At 39.2% G+C, this 22,977-nt stretch overlaps 1 protein-coding gene across 2 annotated transcripts in view; it reads left to right on the top strand.

The window, feature by feature from the left end:
- Window positions 1-22,977, top strand: part of RALGAPA2 (Ral GTPase activating protein catalytic subunit alpha 2) — a 246,852-nt gene that overhangs the window by 136,669 nt on the left and 87,206 nt on the right. For both annotated transcript variants that reach the window (XM_075203830.1, XM_075203831.1), the window contains exons 30-36: window positions 2,672-2,809; window positions 3,222-3,405; window positions 4,385-5,153; window positions 5,484-5,555; window positions 16,259-16,382; window positions 17,553-17,708; window positions 22,882-22,977. The exon at window positions 22,882-22,977 is cut by the window's right edge and continues 63 nt beyond it. In XM_075203830.1, coding sequence (XP_075059931.1) covers window positions 2,672-2,809; window positions 3,222-3,405; window positions 4,385-5,153; window positions 5,484-5,555; window positions 16,259-16,382; window positions 17,553-17,708; window positions 22,882-22,977 — 1,539 coding nt within the window. The remainder of the gene's footprint in view (window positions 1-2,671; window positions 2,810-3,221; window positions 3,406-4,384; window positions 5,154-5,483; window positions 5,556-16,258; window positions 16,383-17,552; window positions 17,709-22,881) is intronic.

Here is a 22,977-nt window from a genome sequence, read left to right as displayed (position 1 = left end):
GCCCCAGGACTCGGTTCTTCTACCTATTCTGTTCTTTTTCTACAGTCATGGTCAAAAGTTTTGAGAATGGCACAAGTATTGGTTTTCAGAAAATTTGCTGCTTAAATTGTTTTCAGACCTTTTTGTCAGATGTTGCTATGGTATACTGAAGTAAAATTACAAGCATTTCATAAGTGTCAAAGGCTTTTATTGACATTTACATTAAGTTTATGCAGAGAGTCAATATTTGCAGTGTTGACCCTTCTTTTTGAAGACCTATGCAATTCGCCTTGGCGTGCTGTCAATCAACTTCTTTGCCACATACTAACTAATGGCCGCCCATTCTTGCCTAATCAGTGCTTAGATTTTTTCAGAATTTGGTGGTTTTTGTTTGTCTACCCGCCTCTTGAGGATTGACAACAAGTTCTCAATGGGATTAAGGTCTGGGGAGTTTCCTGGCTATGCACCTAAAATTGCGATGTTTTGATCCCGAGCCACTGAGTTATAACTTTTGCCTAATGGCAAGGTGCTCCATCATGCTGGAAAAGGCATTGTTCGTCACTAAACTGTTCTGGAAAAGTTGCTATTGGAGTATGTTTTATTAGCATTCTTTATTCATGGCTCTGTTCTTAGGCAAAATTGTGAGTGAGCCCACTCCCTTGGCTGAGAAGTAACCCCACACATAAATGGTCTCAGGATGCTTATTGTTGGCATGATACATAAATGATGGTAGTGCTCACCTTTCCTTCTCCGGACAAGCATTTTTCCAGATGCCCCAAACAATCTGAAAGGGGGGATTCATCAGAGAAAATGACTTTACCCCAGTTCTCAGCAGTCCAATCCCTGTACCTTTTGCAGAATATCAGTCTGTCCCTGATGATTTTCTTGGAGAGAAGTGGCTTCTTTGCTGGCCTTCTTGACACCAGGCCATCCTCCAAAGTCTTCGCCTCACTGTGCGTGCAGATGCACTCGCACCTGCTTGCTGCATTCCTGAGCAAGCTCTGCACTGGTGGTGCCCTGATCCCACAGCTGAATCAACTTTAGGATATGGTCCTGGCGCTTGCTGGATGTTCTTGGGCGCCCTGAAGCCTTCTTCACAACTATTTAACCTCTCTCCTTGAAGTTCTTGATGATTTGAAAAATGGTTGATTTAAGTGCAATCTTACTAGCCGTAATATCCTTGCCTGTGAAGCCCTTTTTGTGCAAAGCAATGATAACTTCACGTATTTCCTTGCAGCTAACCATGGCTAACAAAGGAAGAACAATGATTTCAAGCACCACCCTCCTTTTAAAGCTCAGTGTGTTATTCTAACTCAATCAGCATGACAGAGTGATCTCCAGCCTTGTCCTCATCAACACTCTCACCTGTGTTAATGAGAGAATCACTGACCTGATGTCAGCTGGTCCTTTTGTGGCAGGGCTGAAATGCAGTGGAAATGTTGTTTTTGAGATAAAGGTCATTCTCATGGCAAAGGGGAACTTTGAAATTGATTGCAAATCATCTGATCACTCTTCATGACATTCTGGAGTATATGCAATCAGTTTTATGCCTTCATAAAAACTGAGTCAGACTTTGTGAAAAATATTTGTCATTCTCAAAACTTTAGGCCATGACTGTACATGTTATAATTTTGTGACTTTATCAACTCCTTTAGCCTTGAGTACCACCTATATGCAGATATGATGCAAAAAAATTGTCTACCAATAATCTCACACCTAAAATTTAGTCTAAAATCTCTGAATGTCTGGCAGTCATTAATTTCTCAGTTGCTCTCCAAAGGCTCAAACTTAAAAAGCCTAAAACTGAGCTCCTCATATTTTCTAAAATACATGTCCCGATACCCCATCCGATATTTTAATCAATTGGACAGTCTTACATCCTGTCACCAAAGGACATTACCTAGGTGTGATGTCCGACTCTTCCCTCTTTCTCTGCCTCAGTCCTACTCTAATTAAAATCTGATGCTTTTTTCATTCTATCACCAATATCCATGTTTTTCTCTGTTCTACAGACAAAGCTCTTAACCCATGCCCTTATAGTCTCATTTGGATTGCTGTAACCTATTACTTAGAGGCCTCTCAGCCTCAAATAATTCCTTTTTGCAATTTGTACAAATCTCTGCAACAAGAGTTATTTAATTCTCAGTTCGGTCCATACACACGTTTTCCTGACTGCCTAGCTGTCAAATCACAAATCACCTACAAAGTTTTTGACTATCCACTTAATTGCTCCTTCCTACATATCTGATTGTAGTTCTTGCTATGTCCCTAATCCTCTTCTGTGTTCTGTGCAGATGTGTCTCCTTCCATCCAATCCACCTACTGCTGTCTCTGGCCTTAAACGCTACTACCTCTCTGCCTCTTAACTATAGAATGCTTTCTTGAATATTTCAAGCACCATCTCTCCAACCTAAAAGCACTCATCATGATGCATTCACATAGTCAGGATAGGATCAGCCATTGATGGCAACTATTGTGACCAAGCACTGCCATCTACTGCACCTACTCTTCCACCTTCTGTCTCTGCCCCAAACTACAATTAGAATGTAAGATCTCTGGAGAAGAGAACTAATTTCCTTTTGTTTGGTTCTATTTTACTCTTATTGTATTGTACTGTACTATATTTCCTTTTATTGTCTCTTGTAAAGTGCTGTGTGAACAGTGGTACACATTATTATATTTTATTTTTCAGTTTATAGTGTCTCTGTTGCTTTGTCTGTTGGACTGGTGCATGGCTCTTCCTCTGCAGACATTATTAGAGCCTATATCTACATCTCCCCTTGAAGAGCCACATTTACCTAAACCTTCCCTGCTTGACTACATTTACAGGGTATGTATGTGATCTGTTTATTCACAATCCTGTGCCTTTGTATGGAATAGGTAATTAGCACCTGAAGTAAGCAGGGACATTGTTTGCATAGCCAGAGGCTTCTATCTACCCTGAAAGGTCATTCTGCACCTCTCTGATTACAAGGGTCAAATGCGTAATTACTTTGATTTATGAACTGCTTTTGTAGCTGAAAAAACGGCAGAGTTTCCGGTAAACTGCACCAAAACACTGTTCCCAGAGTTTTGTTTAGCAGCTCACTGATGATTTTATTTTCCTGTTATGTGAATTATAGTATCATTTTAGAAGGTGCAATTATAGTTCATGTGCATTTTGTCACAATATAAAATGTTTAGTGTATGTTTTTTATTATTATTATTATTATTATTATTACTATCATTATTATCATTCTAAGGTTCTGCACTGCTGTGTGTGTGGCTCCAATACATACACTCAGCAAAGCCAGTATATACTAAGTCTGGCTGACCTTTCCTCCATGGACTATGACCCATTTCTGCCTCTCGGGAACGTGAAGAATTCGGAGCCTCTACCTGTCTTTTCCACTTCTGACTTCAGCAATCTTCTAACAGTGGCAGAAGGTGAGCATTAGTCATGTGGGGGGCTCTTTGTTTGGGTTGGGTACTATATAACGAATGTGTAAAAGCTCAACGCCGACTCACTGAAAAGACTGACACAAGGTACTTGGTTTAGTAATAAACCTTGTACAGATGTTGCCTCCTTAAATTATTACCCGAAGAACTCTGATCACATTCAGTCTCTTCAATGTGACGTCATGAGTCTCTGCCGGCTTCTTCAGGTGCCGCAATGGAGGAAAGTCTATGTTTGAAGGTGTCAGTGTTTTCAGTGAGTCGGCTATGAGCTGTTCGGTTTCATCCTGCCGGGGTAAGTAGTGTCGGCTTTTACACGTTCGTAAAAGTGACTACCACCTCTTTGTTTCACCTTACCCAATGCAGGACCTTGAGTACTATTTGTCACTAGTGATCAAGGAAGGAAACTGCTTCTCTCTCTAATATTAAAATAACTGCAATCTGCTCTGCTTACAGAAATTGCTTAAAATATTTCTCTGAAAAGAAAATTGATATAGTACAACAAGTACTTCTCTGTCTCAATTCATAGAAATGTTTTTTTTTAGGGTTGTTATGGTTAATTACAGTAAGCATTTAGAATGTTGATGGGTTTGTAAAGCAAATTTAACATAATGAAAATGGTAAAATATAATGAAAAGTGCTTTTGTGCCGCAGTAAGTGACGTGTTCAGTCCTGCATGACAATACTTGCCATGCAGTGGATCTGAAAAATGTTTGATGCTTAAAAATAAAATGGCATCTTGCTGGTTTAGCAAGGAATCAACACAGTGTGAATTTACACTTGTGTCTCAGTTATTGGGTCTTCTCTAGTGGAATGGCGCTATGTGTCTAAATGTGCTGTAACTCCTAGCAACCCACCGCATCAGAGGAACACGGGATTCTGTGGCCATATACTTTTGTGGCAGGAAGTGTTCCTATGTTTATTTATGTCTGCAATAGTAAAAGTGCTCTATTTATTGTCATTATTCTAGGGAAGAAGAGGAGGAACCTGGAGCTTATCCCTCTGACTGCACGTATGGTTATGTCACAGCTTGTCAACCACCTTGGACACTATCCCCTGAGTGGTGGGCCGGCTATTTTGCACAGCTTGATCAGTGAGAACCACGATAACCCATATGTGGAGGCATCTGAACTTTCCAATGACGTGTTCAGAAGTCCTAACCTGCAGCTTTTTGTATTTAACGATAGTGCTCTTATTTCTTACCTGCAAATCCCTCCAGAAAACTCCCTCGGGAGGGACCCAACAGGGGTGCCCGGGGATGTACGGATAATTGTCAGAGATATCTCAGGGAAGTACTCTTGGGATGGCGGAATCATGTATGGACCGCTAGAATACCCCACAATGTCCACCAAGGAACGAAGACTGCAAACCATGCATCAGGATTGTGATGGTCCAAATGTGGCACAACCAGATTTAATTGATGTGGATGAAGTGGATGCACTTGACACATTGTTGGAAAAACTTGGCAGTATAAATCCAGAGTGCCTACAACATCCCGAGCTTAAGCTGAATGAACCTGCACTACCTCCTGTTGGGATGAGCCAAGATCAAGAGGAGCAAATCATAGAGTCAATCACAAGACAGAGGGCCAATGAGGCCGAGCACATACAGAGATGTAACTGTGACCCCAGCATTAAGGTCTCCTGTCAGGAAGAGCCCGGCACTGCGGAGCCACAAGCACCATTTTATTTCTGTAGACTTCTGTTGAATGATTTGGGGATGAACTCATGGGAGAGAAGGTACGTTGAAGGCCCTCTCATTTCTGTTTTACTAGAAGACTTTTACTTAGCTGCTGAATAGTTACATTTACATTTTGGTTGGAGAACCCCAAAACTGGATATAAATATGTTAATCTCAAAGCTTATTTATTAACAAGTAGTGTTAAAAAAAAAACAAATGTCCTGCCTATGGCAATGCTTGTGTTACAATAGGTTTGTGATGCTTTAACTTTACACCATAGACACATGCTTTGTTGTTTAATGCCGTTATTTATTTATTCATTTACTTCACATAGCAAATGTTGATTCTTGTACCCTTAGGATAGAATTTTAACCAGTGTCTTTCTACAGGAAAAATTTCCATCTGCTGAAGAAAAATCCCAAGTTATTAAGAGAACTTAAAAATCTGGATTCCAGGCAGTGGTAAGGGGCATGTTCCCAATGTGGAATATTTTCACTTAAAATTCTGCTGTGCAAGATATCTACACTCTTGGATATAGGCAAACAGTAATCCATTCTTCTACCTAGTTATCAGTATTCTATAATAGGCTGAATTTTAACATCCTTCTGCACTTGTACAGGTTTATGTTTCATTATGCATTATATTTATAACATTACCAGATCAATAACCTAACATTTCAAGCAGAACATCAAGTAGGGGAACAAATAACTTTCTAAAATAGTTTTTACCATTTTGGGTCAATTTTGCATTATTTTCACATGCTACATGGCTGTCCTTCAGTGTAGTGGAGTTACCTGCACTGAATGTTAGTAACTTGAGTTATACGGTTCACAATTGCGCAGGACGTTTGGCTGGGGTGTGTATGGGTATAAGGGAGGTCACTGTCAGCTGTGTAACTTATACAGGCAAATCCAAGGGCTATGTGAGTGTTTTTCAAGAGGAAGGAGGGAAAGAATGTCTGCAGTCATTTGCTCGCACATACAGATGGGAAACCAACTCTCTTCCATTGTGAATTGGGAGACAGATAGCATGGGGGAACTATTGGAAGCCTCAATAGGTTTTATTTTGTAAATTGTATATCAGAAGAACACTATCCCTGTGTGATTTCTCAGTTTATTACCTTCAAATTTATAAATATTGCACATTTTTCTCTAAAATCCCAACTGATCATGCGTTGTAATGTCCCTTACAAGCCATATGTTTTACCTGGCCACAATGTTGAACTTGACCATGTTTTGAGCTCTATAATATGACCTGTTATCAACCAAATTGAAGTGCAGACCACGAAGCTCCAGTTTCTTGTCGCTTTTGACTTAGACTAAAATAGGTCATGAAGAAATGGTGGAATTGCAGTAGGAAAAGTAGCAAGTAAGTAGAGCAAGAACCCAGCCGGAAGCTCATAGAGGGAATCAAAAGAAACAACTTTTCATTCAAACCGCACTGCAAAATAAAGTGGTTACTACCAAAATACAGGTGATAAATCCAGTCTTTGAGGGCTACTTTGGCTCTCTCCTGCAGTGTAAGTCAACAGGCTCCCTGAGAGGACATTCATGTTCCTGTAATTCTCTGCTATCCATATATTTATTATTTTTAATGTGTCTTTTGTTGCCAGCAATGGTGATTCAAGAAAAGTTTCCCCACCAGCTGCTGGGTACCAAGCTCCAGTGGTTCAAGCGGAGCAGCATGAGGAATTGTCTTTAGACATTAAATAGAAATAATTTCAGGACAAACGGGCTGTTATGGGAAGTCATGCTGAAAGCATGGAAACCTCCAGCGCTGGTTTAAGTCATTACACAGGCAGAAATTGTCAGAGCAGCAAGAACTCAATGAAATAATGCTTACATTTTAAGTAATTTTCAAGTAAGAATTATTCTGTGATTTTTGTGTACAAGCAAGTAAAGTCTTATATGAAAACTTGCAGCACAATGGTCAAGACCTACGTGAATGGTACGTTAGATAGTCTCTATTTTCTCCAGTTTTCAAAAAACATTTTTGCGGTTTTCTGTAGTGAGTAAATATTGTTCCGACATTGACTTGAATGGTGGCTAAGGGGTTAGTACTTCTGCCTTACAGCACTGGGGTCATGAGTTCAATTCCCGACCATGGCCTTATCTGTGAGGAGTTTGTATGTTCTCCCCGTGTTTGCGTGGGTTTCCTCCAGGTGCTCCGGTTTCCTCCCACACTCCAAAAAAAAAAAAACCATACCGATAGGTTAATTGGCTGCTATCAAAATTGACCCTAGTCTTTCCCTCTCTGTGTGTCTGTCTCCCTCTGTGTCTGTGTGTGTGTGTCTATATTAGAGAATTTAGACTTTAAGCTCCAATGGGGCAGGGACTGATGTGAATGAGTTCTCTGTACAGCACTGCGGAATTAGTGGCGCTATATAAATAAGTAATGATGATGCCCTCTATTTAATATTTAGATCTACCTCTCTAGACTAGTAGTGTGTTTTATTAGGATGTGCCTTTTACTAGGATTTTCTCCAATCCCCTGTCAGGAAGAGACTTTTCCCTGCTATTTACATGCCACATGTCCCGTGCTGTCCTCTCATAATATATTAGAGCAGTTTTGCACAGAAGAAATCTCATCTGTTTATGTGCCATAAAGATATGATTCTGTATTGTGTGATATTCCCTTGTCATAGGTAAACAGCAAATGTAACCTTGGAGCAGCTCTCTGGCCTCCTCGACCCACATACATAATAGACATGGATTGTTATATTCTTTTGTTATTTATTTGATGTTGTCGGTTGGCACCAAAAGAACGTTAGGACGTGTGAATGAGTTAAACCCACCCGGCTTGTTCTGAACAGTGATTGGCCCTACACTCTCCATTTCCAGCTTTTCCTCAAAGGATGCATTGATTATTCCTAGCCCACGCCAGGATCATCATGCACTATTCATGATGATTGTGTGCCAAGGGAGATAGATTTCCTTTTGTGTACACCAGCTGAAAAACAGCAGCTTCAATAAGGAGTTTGCCAGGGTAGGGAAACTTTCATATCTGGCCTTTATTTCATTTTCACAGCTGATGGCGAGCTGCCCGCATTAGAATGCAGTTAAGCAAACTTTTTTCATGCACAGTTAATTAGTCCTTTTAGACTTTTAATGGCTTGGCACTACTTCAACTATTGCTGAATGTTCACTATAATGAGGATATTGCATTAGTTATAAATCATTATCTTACCCTCAAATCTGTGCTAAAATTGAATCATTTCAATGAATAACTATGCAGTAATATGTGACTCGGGCTCTTTCAGTCATGGAAAGACATATACTGGAGATGTATTGTGTCACAGCCTGTGAGTTATGCACCTCGTACTAGGGTGACCTCATAATCAGTGGTGACTAGATAGCAGATGGTAACAACAACAAGATTTGTAGTGTGCAAACGCTTTTATGGAAAACACAAATTTACCTACGCCATATGAAGAAGATTGTTTATATAAATGTTATGGTTTTCAGAGCCACCCAGTATTAGTAATAGGGCAGCAAAAGAAAAGCGATCATACAAATGTCAATGCAGAGTTGTATATTTCAATGATTTATAGTTGAATTGGAACAGTTTTAACAATAGTAACTTGTTAGGTATGGCATATGCACAAATGAAGTCTGATACCTTGGATATAAAAACTGTACCCTCACTGAGATTGCAGGTATTTGTGATGTAAAGCCTGAAATAAAGATAAATATATCGGACCTTTTCCTCCTTTAATGTGAGCTTGCAACCAACATAAGAAGTAAAAAAAAATTAAAAAAAAATACCCTGGTTGCATAAATGTGCACACCCTTTTATAATGGGGCTTTGATTATGTTCAGAGATAATCAATCACATTCAAAATCATGGTAAAAGGTAATTAATTCACACCTACCAGCAAAGAAAGAGATTGTGCTTGTCCCCAAATCATCATCCTTTATTTATAAGGCTCCACAGATTACACAATTCTGGACAGATGGCATACAAATGCATGAACATAGCAAATACATGAATACGTGTAAATATAACAAATACAACAAAGTAGATTTGTGGTACAAACCCCAAGTATGAGTATGAACAAACAATTAGTGTAGCAGTCACCAAAAGAATTCGGCAATGACTAGTTAAAGATCCGCTGGAACATTGTGAAGACAATTATCGATAAGTGGGGAAAATGTGGCACAACAGGGACATTGCCAAGATCAGTACTTTGCTCTCCAAGGTTGATGACAGGACAAGGAGAAAACTCACCAGGGAGGCTACCAAGAGGCCAATGGCAACATTGAAGGAACTGCTACATTTTTCTGGCAGAAATTGATCACTGAACATGTCTTTCCATGACAGTCTCCCATATTCTGCACATGTCTGGGCTAAGGGATAGGGTAGCAAGATGCAAGTCATTACTCATAAAAAAAAGACCACATCTAAGCTTTGCAAAAAATAGCCCTAAAACATGCGGAAAAATGTCTTATAGTCTGATTAGACTAGGCAAAAGATAATACAACTCACCACCAAAGAACACCAGACCTACTGTGAAGCATGGTGGTGCTTTGGGGCTGCTTCTCTTCAGCCGTGATAGGGCCGCTCTAGTCAGGGTTCCAAATATGAAGATATTTTGGCACAAAACCTGCTTCTCTCTGTCAGGAAGATGAAGAGGAATTTCACCGTCCAGCATGATAACCATCCACATGACACATGCAGCTGAACCAGGGAATGACTTCAGAGAAGGAAGATCAAAGTTTTGGAATGGCCCAGTCAGAGCCTAGAATACAATCCTGTTGAAAACCTGGAAAAGACGTACTGCTATAAAGCAAAAGATGCTTCCACAAAGTGATAGTTCAGGGGTTGATCACACTTATGCAGCAAGGATATTGTAGGTTTTTATTGTCATTGGGGTGGTTTGAGTATCTCAGAAACTGCTGATCTCCTGGGATTTTGTACACACAACAGTCTCTAGAGCAGGGTTTCCCAAACCCAGTCCTCAGGGCTCCCCAACAGTGCAGGTTTTCTGTTGCAATGTGTCAGTCAGTAATGAATACACCTGTGCTTCAGCAAGGAGATATGGAAAACCTGCACTGTTCGGGAGCCCTGAGGACTGGGTTTGGGGAAACCCTGCTCTAGAGTTTACAGAGAATAGTTCATGAAACAAAAAACATCCAGTCAACTGCTGTTCTGTGGGTGAAAACACCTTGTTAATGAGGTCACAGTAGAATGGGCAGAATGGTTCAAGCTGGTAGGAAAGTGATAGTAACTGAAATAACCAGTGGTATGCAGAGGAGTATCAGCATGTCATATCTTGGAAGTGGATGGGCTACAGCAGCAGAATACCACACTGGGTTCTACTCTGTTGACTAACAGGAAACTGAGGCTACAGTGGGCGACAAGCTCACCAAAACTGGACAGTTGAAGATTGGAAAAATTTTACCTAGTCTGATCAATCTTGATTTCTGCTGTTACCTGCAGTTGGCATGGTCAGAAGTTGTCCTTGTGTCATCAGTACAGCCTGGTGGCGTAATGGTGTTGGGGAATGTTTTCTTGGCACACATTAGGCCCCTTAATACCAACTGAGCATTGTTTAAGTTCCACAGCCTACGTGAGTATGGCTGCTGACCAAGGGCATCCCTTTATGGCCACCTTCTACTGGCTACTTTTAGCAGGATAACTCGCTATGTCACAAAACACACATCTCAAGCTGTTTCCACAAGCTTGACAATGAATTCAGTGTACTCCAATGACTTCCTCAGTCACTAGATCTCAAGCCAATAGAGCGTCTTTGGGAACTGGTGGAACAGAGATTCACAGCATTCCAGCAAATAACGTTTGCAAAGCTACATTCATGAATCTACATTCCTGACAATATAGTAAGTATTAAAATTATTCTGCTGTCAGGACTGAATAAGTATGGCCTCCATATTGGAGAAAGTCCATTATCACAGAAAGTCACAGGCAGGCTTAGGTCTGCAAAGTTGTATCTGAATGAAACAGAAGACTTCTAGAACAATGTCCTCTGGACACACGAGATTTTGTCTTAATGCACAATGTCATGTTTGATGAAAGCTACCAGAAACACTGCATACCAACCATCATGCACAGGGGTGGAGGGATGATGACTTGAGATTGTTTTTGCAACCATAGAACCAGGACACATCATAGTTATTGAGTCCAGCTTGAGCTCCACATTGTAACATAGTATTCTAGGGGACAATGTGAAGCTTTTGCCCAATAGGATTTAAAGCACTTCAGATGGGTTAGGCAGCCACCTAGGATGCGCTCAGCTGCTTTTTATATTCATTCATACCAATTCCTGCCTCATTAGAGGCTACAGTCTAAATTCCCTGACAATCGCAAATACTAGGGTTATTTATTTTTTGCCAGAAGCCAGTTAATTTACCAGTATGTTTTTGAACAGTATGGGAGAAAACCGAAGTACCCGGAGGAGAACATTTAACATTCCGTAAAGATAGAGCCCTGTTTGGAATCGAACCCATAACCCAATCGTAGTGAGGCTGACCTTTTAAAAAAACTGTTTGTAAAATGATGCCTTTAAACACCAATGAACTGAAGCAGTGTTGTATGGAGGAGTGGGTAAAAATTCCTCAAATATGATATAAGAGATTGATAAACTCCAAATAGAAATTGCTTACTTCAAGTTATTGCTACTAAGGGTGATTCTCCAAGCTACTGACTCATGTGTCATACTTACATTTGCACACATGGCTTCTTGTTGGCTTATATTCGATGAATAAATAATGATAGAGTAAAATCTGTTGTGGGTTATTAGAGAGATAGATGCATATATTTTTCACACTGCCAAAATAGGCATAACCATCATGCAAGGGCTGTGCCCACTCTTTTAGCCAGTGCTAGGCTGCTCTCCGATCCCTTCCCATCCACTGGGAAGGGATCGGATAGGTACCTGAAATATGGGATATCTAGCAATGAGTGAACACTCTAGCTCTCCCCCAACTGACCCCAGAACTTTAAATCAATTGTGCCCAAATGTAATAATTAGGCCTTCCTACGTGCAACTAAAGTGCCCAAATATTCAGTAACTAGTATTCACATTTAGCCCCCAAAACACCCCAGTATTAAGTAGAAAGTCCAATCAACCCACCCAAAATTAATAAGCACTGCCATGACCCCAACATCAAATAACATGTCCACCAATACATTAATATCGACCACCCATTATTAAATGATTAGCACCCACCATCACCATTTAATTAATAGTCCAGCCTTCAACTACCACACACACACACACACACACACACACACACACACGCCTTCCTCCGTATGATACTTTACGTTTCAGAGGCAGACTCTTCTGTCTGCCTCTCTTGCTCTCTGCAGACAAGGGACGGGTATATGTTTGTGTACGTAATAAATAAATATATATATTATAAAAATTATATAAAGAATAAGTATAAAATGTTGTTTTATTTGTATTAACCTGCTGTATAAATGTAAATTGTGAAAAAAAATTACATCATTTTGTTTACTAATGCGGTCTAGCAGTAATAGGTCTACAAGAGATTTCATTTATGGAGCCCACCTGGGTTTATACATATTTTTATTTTATTTATGTATTTTTTTATATATATCTATTCAGTAAATTTTGGGAAATATTTACTACTATTGTAAACAATTTTTCCTTTCTTATGGCTGTTCAAAGAAATAGTGACACCTTTATTATAATTTTCATGATAAAAACATGTTTTGTTTTAAAGTTTTTTGTTTTGTTGTTTTTTTGTCTTTTTTTTTTTCATGTGACATCAACTATGAGAGACCCAGCTGTTTGATGTATGTAGCCTCTTTTAAATTGTATTAATTTTTGCAGTATGATTTTATTTAAGAATGTGGTTATACCACAAATACAGCCCACTAAATTAAAGCACCAAAGGTTTTTCAGAAGTACTAATGCAAGCAGCAATTTTTTTTTTGTTCACATTGCAAAGCATTTCTGGTCCATATTTTGTTCTATGGAGCAATTAGGAAACTACATTTTTATGTACATTTAAGAGTCAATGCACCTTGTTATAAAAATGCTATCTTTGCTCTCAACAGCCTCATAGTCTTTCAAATACCGATGAAGAATTCTATGTACAAGGAAAATTATTGTAGCACAAAATAACAATGATTTATGTTGTTCTTATGGCCTTTTGAAGCCAATGACTTCCACTGAGCTGATTGAATTATTTCAAAATCAATTTGGTGCATTATGTTTCTCTTGGATATAAGTATAATTTTATTAACCCAGTGCTAGCTGTCTGTGCCATAATTTTAAAATGACAAAAATTCAATATTATGCAGTAAAAATATCTAAACAGCTTCATAGTCTCTGTGAGTTGTTTACTGTATATTTATTTGTGTAAAAAAAAAAATGTTGAAGTGATTCTTACTGTACCATTTGTATGTTTTTCTTTATCATACAATGTTATTTGCAGCTTGGTAACTTTAGAACTTTTAGCTTATCTTTGTGTTCTTTAGTGTGATTTAATGTAACCTTGCAGGGTGCAGGCTAATCATTTGGCCTTATTGCTAAACCAGATGTGAGCCACCAGTGGGCTAGGACCCCAAGTGCGTGGTACTATAGGCTGTTTTTTTTAGTCTCCTGCTTGTCTGCTGTGCAATTCTCTGACCTCCGTTTAGATCTCAGATCAGTGGCACCCTAATTTTTGAGTTTTCAGAAAGGGGCAGATCTAGATTATTTTTTATTACAATTTTATGCTGTAGTAAAAAATCAGACTGCAGATTTCTGGTGTCATTATTATCTCTCTAATCTCACATTACAACTCAAATCTATGGCAGCGACCCAATTAAATTATCCCTCATGCGGTTCCTTGCTGTCTTACGGCACGCTGTACAGGCCATCTGACTGCATCCCTACTCTGGTGAATGGCCAGCGTCATCCACCAAACGATGTGACACTGTCAAACCCAGTAACTGCGTGGCTGCACCTGGCAGGTGCCTAGCAGGCAGAGGATATTGCCTGGTGTCTCAGATTGTGTTTAAAACCCATCCTGGCTGCCGGGTGCAACTATGTAGTGTCCCCTCCTCTGGATTTTGAGTTGATCACAATTTTAAACAGATCTGTGGCCCATTTGCCCACATATGTGAAGGACCAAAACAACTGGTCCACAAGAAACTCTATGGATTGTGGTCATTTACTTAACCGCATGTCCTCGGCCAGACCGATTTCACAGCCTCAGCAATCAAAATCTGACATTGATTCAAACTGAACCATGTTCAGCAAATTAAGGGCTCAGTTGGTTTCCCGTGTTTATAAAATCAGTGCAGTCACATTTTAAACTATGATAACCATTTTTGTATTACTGGTTAGTTCTCTGCACCCTTTGTTTGCCAAGGGAATTGCATCAAGCTGTGAGCGCTCGGTAGTCATATAGTTGACTTGCTCATGACAACTGGTTTATTAGTGTTCCAAGTGGCAACTAAGTAGGCAGGTGGCTACATCTTGGTCCTCTATACATTAATGCAGGTAACAAATGGGGAAAAGGGGGTCAAGAGCAAAAGTAACATATTTTATTGTATTTGCAGTTTGTTAAATATATTGGTGACTTTAGTTCCTCTTTATTCCAGTTCTTAGGCATGCCATTGATATATTATATACTAATTATTTAGTCTTAAAATTCTTTTTAAAAGTACTGCATGTTCAGAGTTTGCTCTTTCTCCTATTTCCTGCCCTAGACTACAAACCAGATATTTTTTCAATGTTGGTGCTTAAAGTGGTTGTGTACTCTGCCTTCTGTAAATGCTGCTTACAGCTCTTTACAGAGATCAATGGATGAACTTTAAACGGGGGAGAGGGCATTCAGTACGGTAGAGGGTGGGGTATGATTGGTCCTGAGCGGGTTGTTATTTAAAATGATGTTCGAAGCACAGTCTGATAGTTGCAATAATAATGATTGGTTTTTATATGTGTAGGTGTGCTGGCAATATTTGGGCTTAAGTAGGTTAGAATCAAGATCTAATCTGTATGTCTTTATATGAGATAGTAAATAAAAAGAGAGAGTAGTAAGACCGAAAATGAAGATATAAAACAAAGATCAGCTGTTAGTGTAAATGGTATAATGTTTTTGTCGCACATATCCTCTCATGAAACATGTACTGCAGAAGTTCAATAGTGGCAGAGTGCACTGATTGTGATTCATTCTGTAGGGGCTGTCATGATTAATTACTACTTGTAGCACATGATTAGTTTACCTATACTGTCATAGAGGAATGACTATAAAAACATATCCTGGTAGAACGCAAACACCATTGGTTACTGCGTGATAACCTTACCCAGCAAATCATTTCTCCTAGAAACACGTTCTAAGTGATGTTAAGGTCCCAAAAGCCCTAAGGCGTGGAGATGTTAAGTAGACACGTTGATTAATACTGCAAGGGGAGAAATTGAATTAGGTGAGGAGAATCCCAGTGATAATTTAATTGGAAGGCTATTGCAGTAGGCAAACACCAGCAATTTATAGATTTACATAGGCTGGATGAGAAAATAAGCATGCTGAGCATTTATTGAATGAGTCTCCTGGCTGTGCTCATTATAACCACCCGTCTCTTTATATGTCTAAGTCTTATTTGTAGCACATATTCAGGCTTGGGTTTTGTACATTGCAGTAGCAAAATGATTTTTCAATGTATAGAAGTGAACTCTTCACAGTTAATTTGTACTATAACTGTGACATTGAAGTGAACCTCTCATATAGACACAACTGCACAAGCTGATATCTGAGCAAACGACATCTTATTAAAATGGTACGACTTGTTTTATAAAACTCTGTAGTGTCTTCTAAATATCGTCCATTAAAAAAAAAAATCAAAAAAAAATCATAGTATTAATACTTACGTTGACATGGAGTAGTTTAAAGATTGGGCAAATCAAGTATGACTTCGATATATAAGCTGCCATATCAAGCACTGGGCTAGAAATCGCACACAGGGATTTTGATATAATATATATGGCTATATTAGTACCGACACTATTTCACATCATTACATCGATCAGTTATCACTGTCATCAGATCAGAAACCACTTCTGCAAAGATTTGTATTACAAATTTGAAATATACATTGACATTTTTATCTACATGCTGTGTTTTTATTATTAAAAACAGTATTCTCATTTATAGAAATATTGTATATGCAGATGACCTTTGTTTTCTTTCCACAGTCGTGAAACACACAAGATTGCTGTGTTCTACATTGCTGAAGGACAGGAGGATAAGTGCTCTATACTCTCCAACAGCGGTGGAAGCAAAGTCTATGAAGATTTTGTAGCCGGCCTTGGGTGGGAGGTAATTGGGAATTTTCATCATTGCCATAAACTAAAGTCCCTTGAAACATAAAATGTAACAACTCAATTAATGATCGTGTATTTGTTTATGAATATATTTAGACATTTTACATGGCTTCTAGCATACAGCAGTGTATACTATAGACTGAAAATGTTATCCTGGAACAATGAAGATATGTTATCATGACTGTTTGAATGTAAAACTGGACAGAAGGATTTAATAGGGAATATATTTATAAGACCTGTTTTTGTTTTTTTTCCACTTTTCAGTTTACTTAGTAAACTATGGGATTAAAAATCATTCTGCACAGAGAACACGTGTTTCTGTACATATTTGCATTTATAAACATGTGAAAAGTATGTTCTTTAGAGTAAATGGATTAAATGCTTTTAAGGCCATTACAATTTAGCTGGTGATGAATTTTGTGATGTTAATTTTACTCTCCAAAAGTATATCACATTTAGAATAAATATTTTTTTAGGGGCCTCCAGTGTCAGAAAATTTTAAGTGAACAGCGCTAGAATGAGCGCATGGCCAGTCAGTGCTCTAGAACTGAGAAAGAGATAGACCTGACTTTTGTGTACACTTATAGAAGTATTATCTGTAAACCTCCCTTCTCACACATGAGAGAGCATCAGGGGTCTGATCCCATGGACACCTGCCGTTTGGGAGATGCTCATCCTCCTGGAGAATGTGAAACGGCTGAATCTCATGCCAGGAGAATTGTTACTCAAATTTTACTGAAATCTCCACTCATTTTCCCTGGCGTTCCGTAGAGGTGCATGGGAATATGTGCAGGGATTTCTGTACTATCCGGCAAGGTGCGTAGCTGGACATTAAGGTGTCCGACGGAACCTTGCAGCTCATTGAATTTTCCCCATAATGTGCTACAAGATCAGGAGTGTCTGTAGTTGGGTAGTAGCTTGGAGGGTGAATTTCTCCTGATGGAAGGGGCCCCAGGCTTTTGGTACCTGCCATTGTAACATCTGTGGTAAGACTAGGCATGAATTTCTGCTTCAACCTTTCTACTGATAGGAAGTTGGGCACATTGTGTTATACTTTTCCTGTAATGTTGATCAGTGTAGACATCATCCTTGTAAATGTAAATCTCTTACACATTAAATTATGTATAATCTCGTGTCATGCATTTATTTGTATTTCTTTGTTTAGGTTGACCTTTCCACTCACTGTGGGTTTATGGGTGGTCTACAAAGAAATGGAAGCACTGGACAAACGGCACCATACTATGCTACCTCTACTGTTGAAGTAATTTTTCATGTATCTACGCGGATGTTATCAGATTCTGATGATTCCCTGACCAAAAAGGTAACTCTTTGTTTGAGAGAATGAAACATGAATATATTACTTTGAATAGGGATAAAGTTTTAACTCATCCAGAGACTACATATTATCTTTCAGACATAGTTATTATATGTCTGCCCCAAAGCTATGTGTAATTGGCATTTATTATTGTTTGCACCAACTAATTTTCACTTTGTTAATGTTGAATTGTAAATGTAATCTCCACCACTACCAGTGAAAGTGCTGCAGCAGCCTACAGATTAGTCGTGATGGGTAGATCCTGAAGACTCCTTGATGCCAATGCTTATCTGTTAGACTAGTAAGAAAGAGGCCTCCATTTTTATCTTCAGTAGGAAGAGGCAGACCAAGAGCAGTGAGCCGGTCTGAGGTGGCACTGATCCCCTCACAGCCAGTTCATCAGCTTGCCAGGCTTGGGGCCCAAGGTAACCTTGAGCCTCCAATGTCACTAGTACTGCTAGATCATCCTCCTCTGTCTCCCACTGGAGTTATCTGTTGACATTGTCAGCATTTTCCAATTCATGTGGGTTGGCTTTAATGTTCAGTACTGCTTCTCTTATTAGATGATTCTGTATGCTAGGGATTAGTAGGTGTAGACAACACACCTAATCTCCATATTTTATGCCATACTAACCCAGGTATTTAGAGCCAGATATGAGATGATCATAATACTGAACTTAATTGATGCAATAATTCACATCTGTTTTCATCACACTGTCCTGTCCTATGAGCTGGTCATGACATACAGTAATTGTCATTCAGATTAAACCCTTCAGCTCATTTTGTGGTCTTGTCGAACTGTTTTATCAACATTTAGTTATTTTTCTACCACTGCTGTGTGTCAATAACTCATGTATGCTTGGATGCATTTACTGTATATATTTATCCAGAATTGCTCTTTAACATTCTATAATTATAATTATCTGTAATAATTTAGAGCCATTGTTTTAGCTAGCTAGTTTTATTTCTACTGTTGGGCAATACATCTTAGAGAGTACAGATGAAAGGGATAGATTAAGTTACCTAGACAGGTAGATATATTCATTTCCTAGCCTCTAAGTTTGCAAACTGTGCTGTATTGTCTTTTTCTCTCCTAGACACTCATGTCATGTTAGTAGCCCTGGAAAGTTTGAAGTCTTTTCTGAATATTTTGTGCCAGTTTATATGATGCTCCGTAATGGTGAAATGATGTGGGTTAGGCTAGTGACACACTGGTGCTTTGAAAACTAGTGTGTATTATCCTCAGGAGCCCGGCACTTGACACACTTATAGCCTTCATATAGCCGGCAGTGAAAGTGCCAAGCTAACACTGATATATTAGACCTAGGGCTAGATTTACTAAGCTGCGGGTTTGAAAAAGTGTGGATGTTGCCTATAGCAACCAATGAGATTCTGGCTTTAATTTATTTAGTACTTTCTGCAAAATGACAGCTAGAATCTGATTGGTTGCTATAGGCAACATCCCCACTTTTTCAAACCCGCAGCTTAATAAATCTAGCCCCTAGTGTGTTGTAAACTCGACGGACCACTATCTGCTACTTGTAGGCATTTCCAGATTGTAAGCCCTGGTTTCTGGGCACAGTGTGCCCTTGTGTCACTAGCCTCTGATCGTTGTGTTCTATATAGAACAAGTGGTATCCTTTTCAGCTGTCCAAGATGTCCTGTTTCAGTCCCTGACAATGCTCCTGTTTAATATTGACCAACTGCAAAACACCAGATTCAGTGTGATCGGTATAATAGTTGTTGTCTATGTTCTGTACGATATATGGAAGCAGACTGTTTAAAATACTACAGAATTATGTAATGATAATGTGAAAACTATAAGCCCCAGCATGCTGGCAGTGCATGCTGGGACTTGTAGTTTCACAACACCTGGAGAGCTACAGGTTTGGCCAGGCCTGTACTGTACTTCTGCTGTACACTGTTCCACTTGGGTAATATCGGATCATATCAACATAAGTGAATTGCCTTTTTTATGGGAATTAACTTAAAGTCTTTTTTTGTTTTGTAAAACTTTACATTTCAGAGGCATTTTCATTTTTGTCCTATATTATCAGTTACCACATGCAGTATACTAGGTTATTCTAGTGTTTGATAGGTTACTTTATTGTCTGACTCCCTTTGCCCTGTTTTCTTTGCATAAGCAATAGATCACCTACATGAATGCCCCTCTAGCCCTTCTCATTGTGCAGCGATATTGGCCTTGTGTTGTCCTGCTGGAAAGTGTCATGTTCAATGTTGCTTGATGAGCTGAGATTATGCCTTTGCTCTTTGGTTGAGGCAATTGACGTTATTGAAGCATCACACCACCCTGGTTGAAGTGAATTGACTTACATCTGTTGTGTAGAACTGCCTAGATGAATCCAGTTAGGCTCTTGGCCACCTCCAATGCGTGCCATTTAAGCAATATTGGATGCCTTGGTTTGGACAGGAAGATTCCCCACTGAAACAACCATGACTCAGATGATACCTTTTTCAGCTCAGAGATTTGTGTTCATTAGCAATAAACATTCTTTATCAGGATGTCTCTCGGCTAGAATAAAAAAATCAATCTCGCTAACAGCTTCTTACAATCTGTCCTGTTATCCTAAATAAATTGCAGCTAACGGCTCTGAAATTAGTTTTTTTTTTTCTTTTTAAGTGGCAGGGTATATTTATTTGCTATTTGGTCGCGTTTGCAGCAGACCCTTTGTCCATGCAGAGACCTAGATGTAGCCCCATCGTGAACTCTTGCTCCTTTGCTGTAGAAATTTGTTAGCTATTTCGAGATTAGATTTTTAGCAGCTAATCTCACTGCTGTAGGGGTTTGTAAAGTGGGGACAGGACTGTGCTATTGGATTTGTCCAATTCATTTGACTCCAGGACTATAATTGCACTTATGTCTTACCAGGCTTTTATAGCCCGGGGCTGGCCGGCAGCAGAAAAACAAATTGGCAGTCATACAGTAAGAGTGAAAGGGAATGAAAGGAGCACATTATTAGTCTCCAGGCACCGCTGATCTGGCAGGAAGTTTCTCGGTTAATTTACAAATAAAACTTAGATTTTAGGATGGGCACACTGTCAGGAAAACAATGGGGTTGTCAGGCTCAAGATACTTCGTGAAAGCAGCAGCCGTGACTATTGGAGAGCTGAAATTCTTCAATCAAACAGACAAGTTCTTGCTGGAGCCAGCTGGCCATGTAATGCAATTAGTAGGAAAAAGAGGTCAGACCATTAGGTGTGTACCATGACCAGTGTCACCAGTGGCGTGCTGCCCGGCTGGCTGCATATTAAAAAAGACGTGAAGGGTGGGGAGCAAAAAGGGGAAATGAGATGGCCTTTTCAGCTAGTGAATGAGCGTGGCACATGGACAGCCTCTTACAGTATTATGGTGTGTTGCAAAGACTTGAAAAATGAGCGTTTGTTTAGAGACTGATAGCGGGCGCAGACTGCTGCCGAGAAAACCCAATTCAGGCTAAATGAATAGAGCTGGTCTTACCGTAGACTTGGAGAATGTGTGTTCTGCAGCTGACCTAACCTCTGAGACATAACTGAACTACACTTGCACTCTTATCCTCTGCCCAGAACTGAATGCCTTTATTGTAACTGCAGTGTATTTGGTGATAGGAAAACGTCAGGTGTCTTTTAGCATAGTTCATACCAAAAAAACAAGTTAACTTTTTTTAATGTTTCTTTTGGGCTTGTGTTTCTGATTGCCATAAAACTTTAGTGATTCGTCTTGACTTATGATGGTTAAATAATTGTTTTTTGCAAGCTGTGTTTTTTTGTTTTTTTTTAAGTTGTGTTTTAGTACTAACTTAATATATAATATGTATAAGTAAGCATTTATCATATAGGCGTTAAACATATATGTATAATAAAATAAAAATAAGTAATAAGTATAATGTATTGTGCACGCTATAGCACTTATATCGGCAAGAGTTGAAAAAATATATTCTACCATAATTAATGCTTTTGTGGTTACGTTATAATTTAAAAATGTGGCATACATGGTTGACTTTACAGAGTTGCCTTGCAGTTATTAAAGTTACAATACTAGACAAATACATTCAGATCAGATTTTCCTTTCTTTTCTTTTCCTTTTTTGTTTAGTTAATTGATTTGGAATCCGTGTCCCATGTGTTTCTCTAAGACACTTCCACATCAGCCAGTTGTCAATTTAGTACATCTCTTCCTGCATATACTCATGTAGCCTGCCTGTTTAGATGAAATTAGCTTCTGATTAGAAACTGTGTATTCCATAGGGGAGCAGTATTATAAAATTTAAAGGATAGCTGTATTCTAGGACTCAACAATGGGACTGCTGGTCTTTTCATAGACCTATATTGCATATATTTTATTTTTCAAAGTCCTCTGCAGTAACAACTTAAGTATATATCTGTTACTGGTTCCATGTTGCTGCACAATGATTGATAACGTTATATGCAGGAATCATAAGTCAGCCTGTAGCAAGTACGTTATATTTGCCCAATGTTATTGTCACATGCTGAATGTCATATTGGGATTAACGCAGCGTTAACCGCAATCGAACCCAAATCTTAATTGTGGGCATATGCAGAGCTGGCAGGTACGTGCTGATCTGCGCCACTAGCATATGCGCAGGATTTATGCGTGGCATATGTCCGATACTTATTCCCCTGTTTCTGACCATTTGTTCTGTTTGCAAAATGCGTATTGGCTTTTAGTCATCAATAAAACGTCAAAAGCCTCTTTTAATATAGGAGAAACAACTTCCTGGCCCATGTACATGAAAACCCCAGAATTTGCTTAAAAGAAGGCATACAAAAACACAATATATGCACATGCAAAAGCACCTAACATTGTCAGCGGAGCATCTCAGACAGCCAATCACAAGTGGTTCACTAATTCTGGTTGCCAGCATCATCCACTATTTGCATCTGGCCGCAAATATTACGGCTTGGCCAGGTGTATAAATGTCTGTGTCTGGTCTGCATCTGTTCACAATTGTGGAAATACGCCCCTACTATACTCTGCCTACTTTATAACTCCCCTTTTCTGTCTCCAGGAGCGAGCGGGTGTAAGAGCCAGAATCATGAAAATCTGTGTAGGCGTATATGCATGCGGCCCATTGTGTTTTTGCTCCTGAACAATGTATTTTAAATTCCTCATCCACATATTAAAATGCTTATGTTAACAATCCAGCGATCTTATTTTTCAGCTCCGCCACCTGGGAAACGATGAAGTTCACATTGTATGGTCTGAACACACCAGGAACTACAGGAGGGGCATTATACCCACAGACTTTGGAGATGTT

Source organism: Mixophyes fleayi, chromosome 3 (assembly GCF_038048845.1).
Source record: "Mixophyes fleayi isolate aMixFle1 chromosome 3, aMixFle1.hap1, whole genome shotgun sequence".
Lineage (NCBI taxonomy): Eukaryota > Metazoa > Chordata > Amphibia > Anura > Limnodynastidae > Mixophyes > Mixophyes fleayi.
The sequence above is the reverse complement of the archived record's forward strand: the minus strand, read 5'-3'. Positions and strand labels throughout refer to the sequence as shown.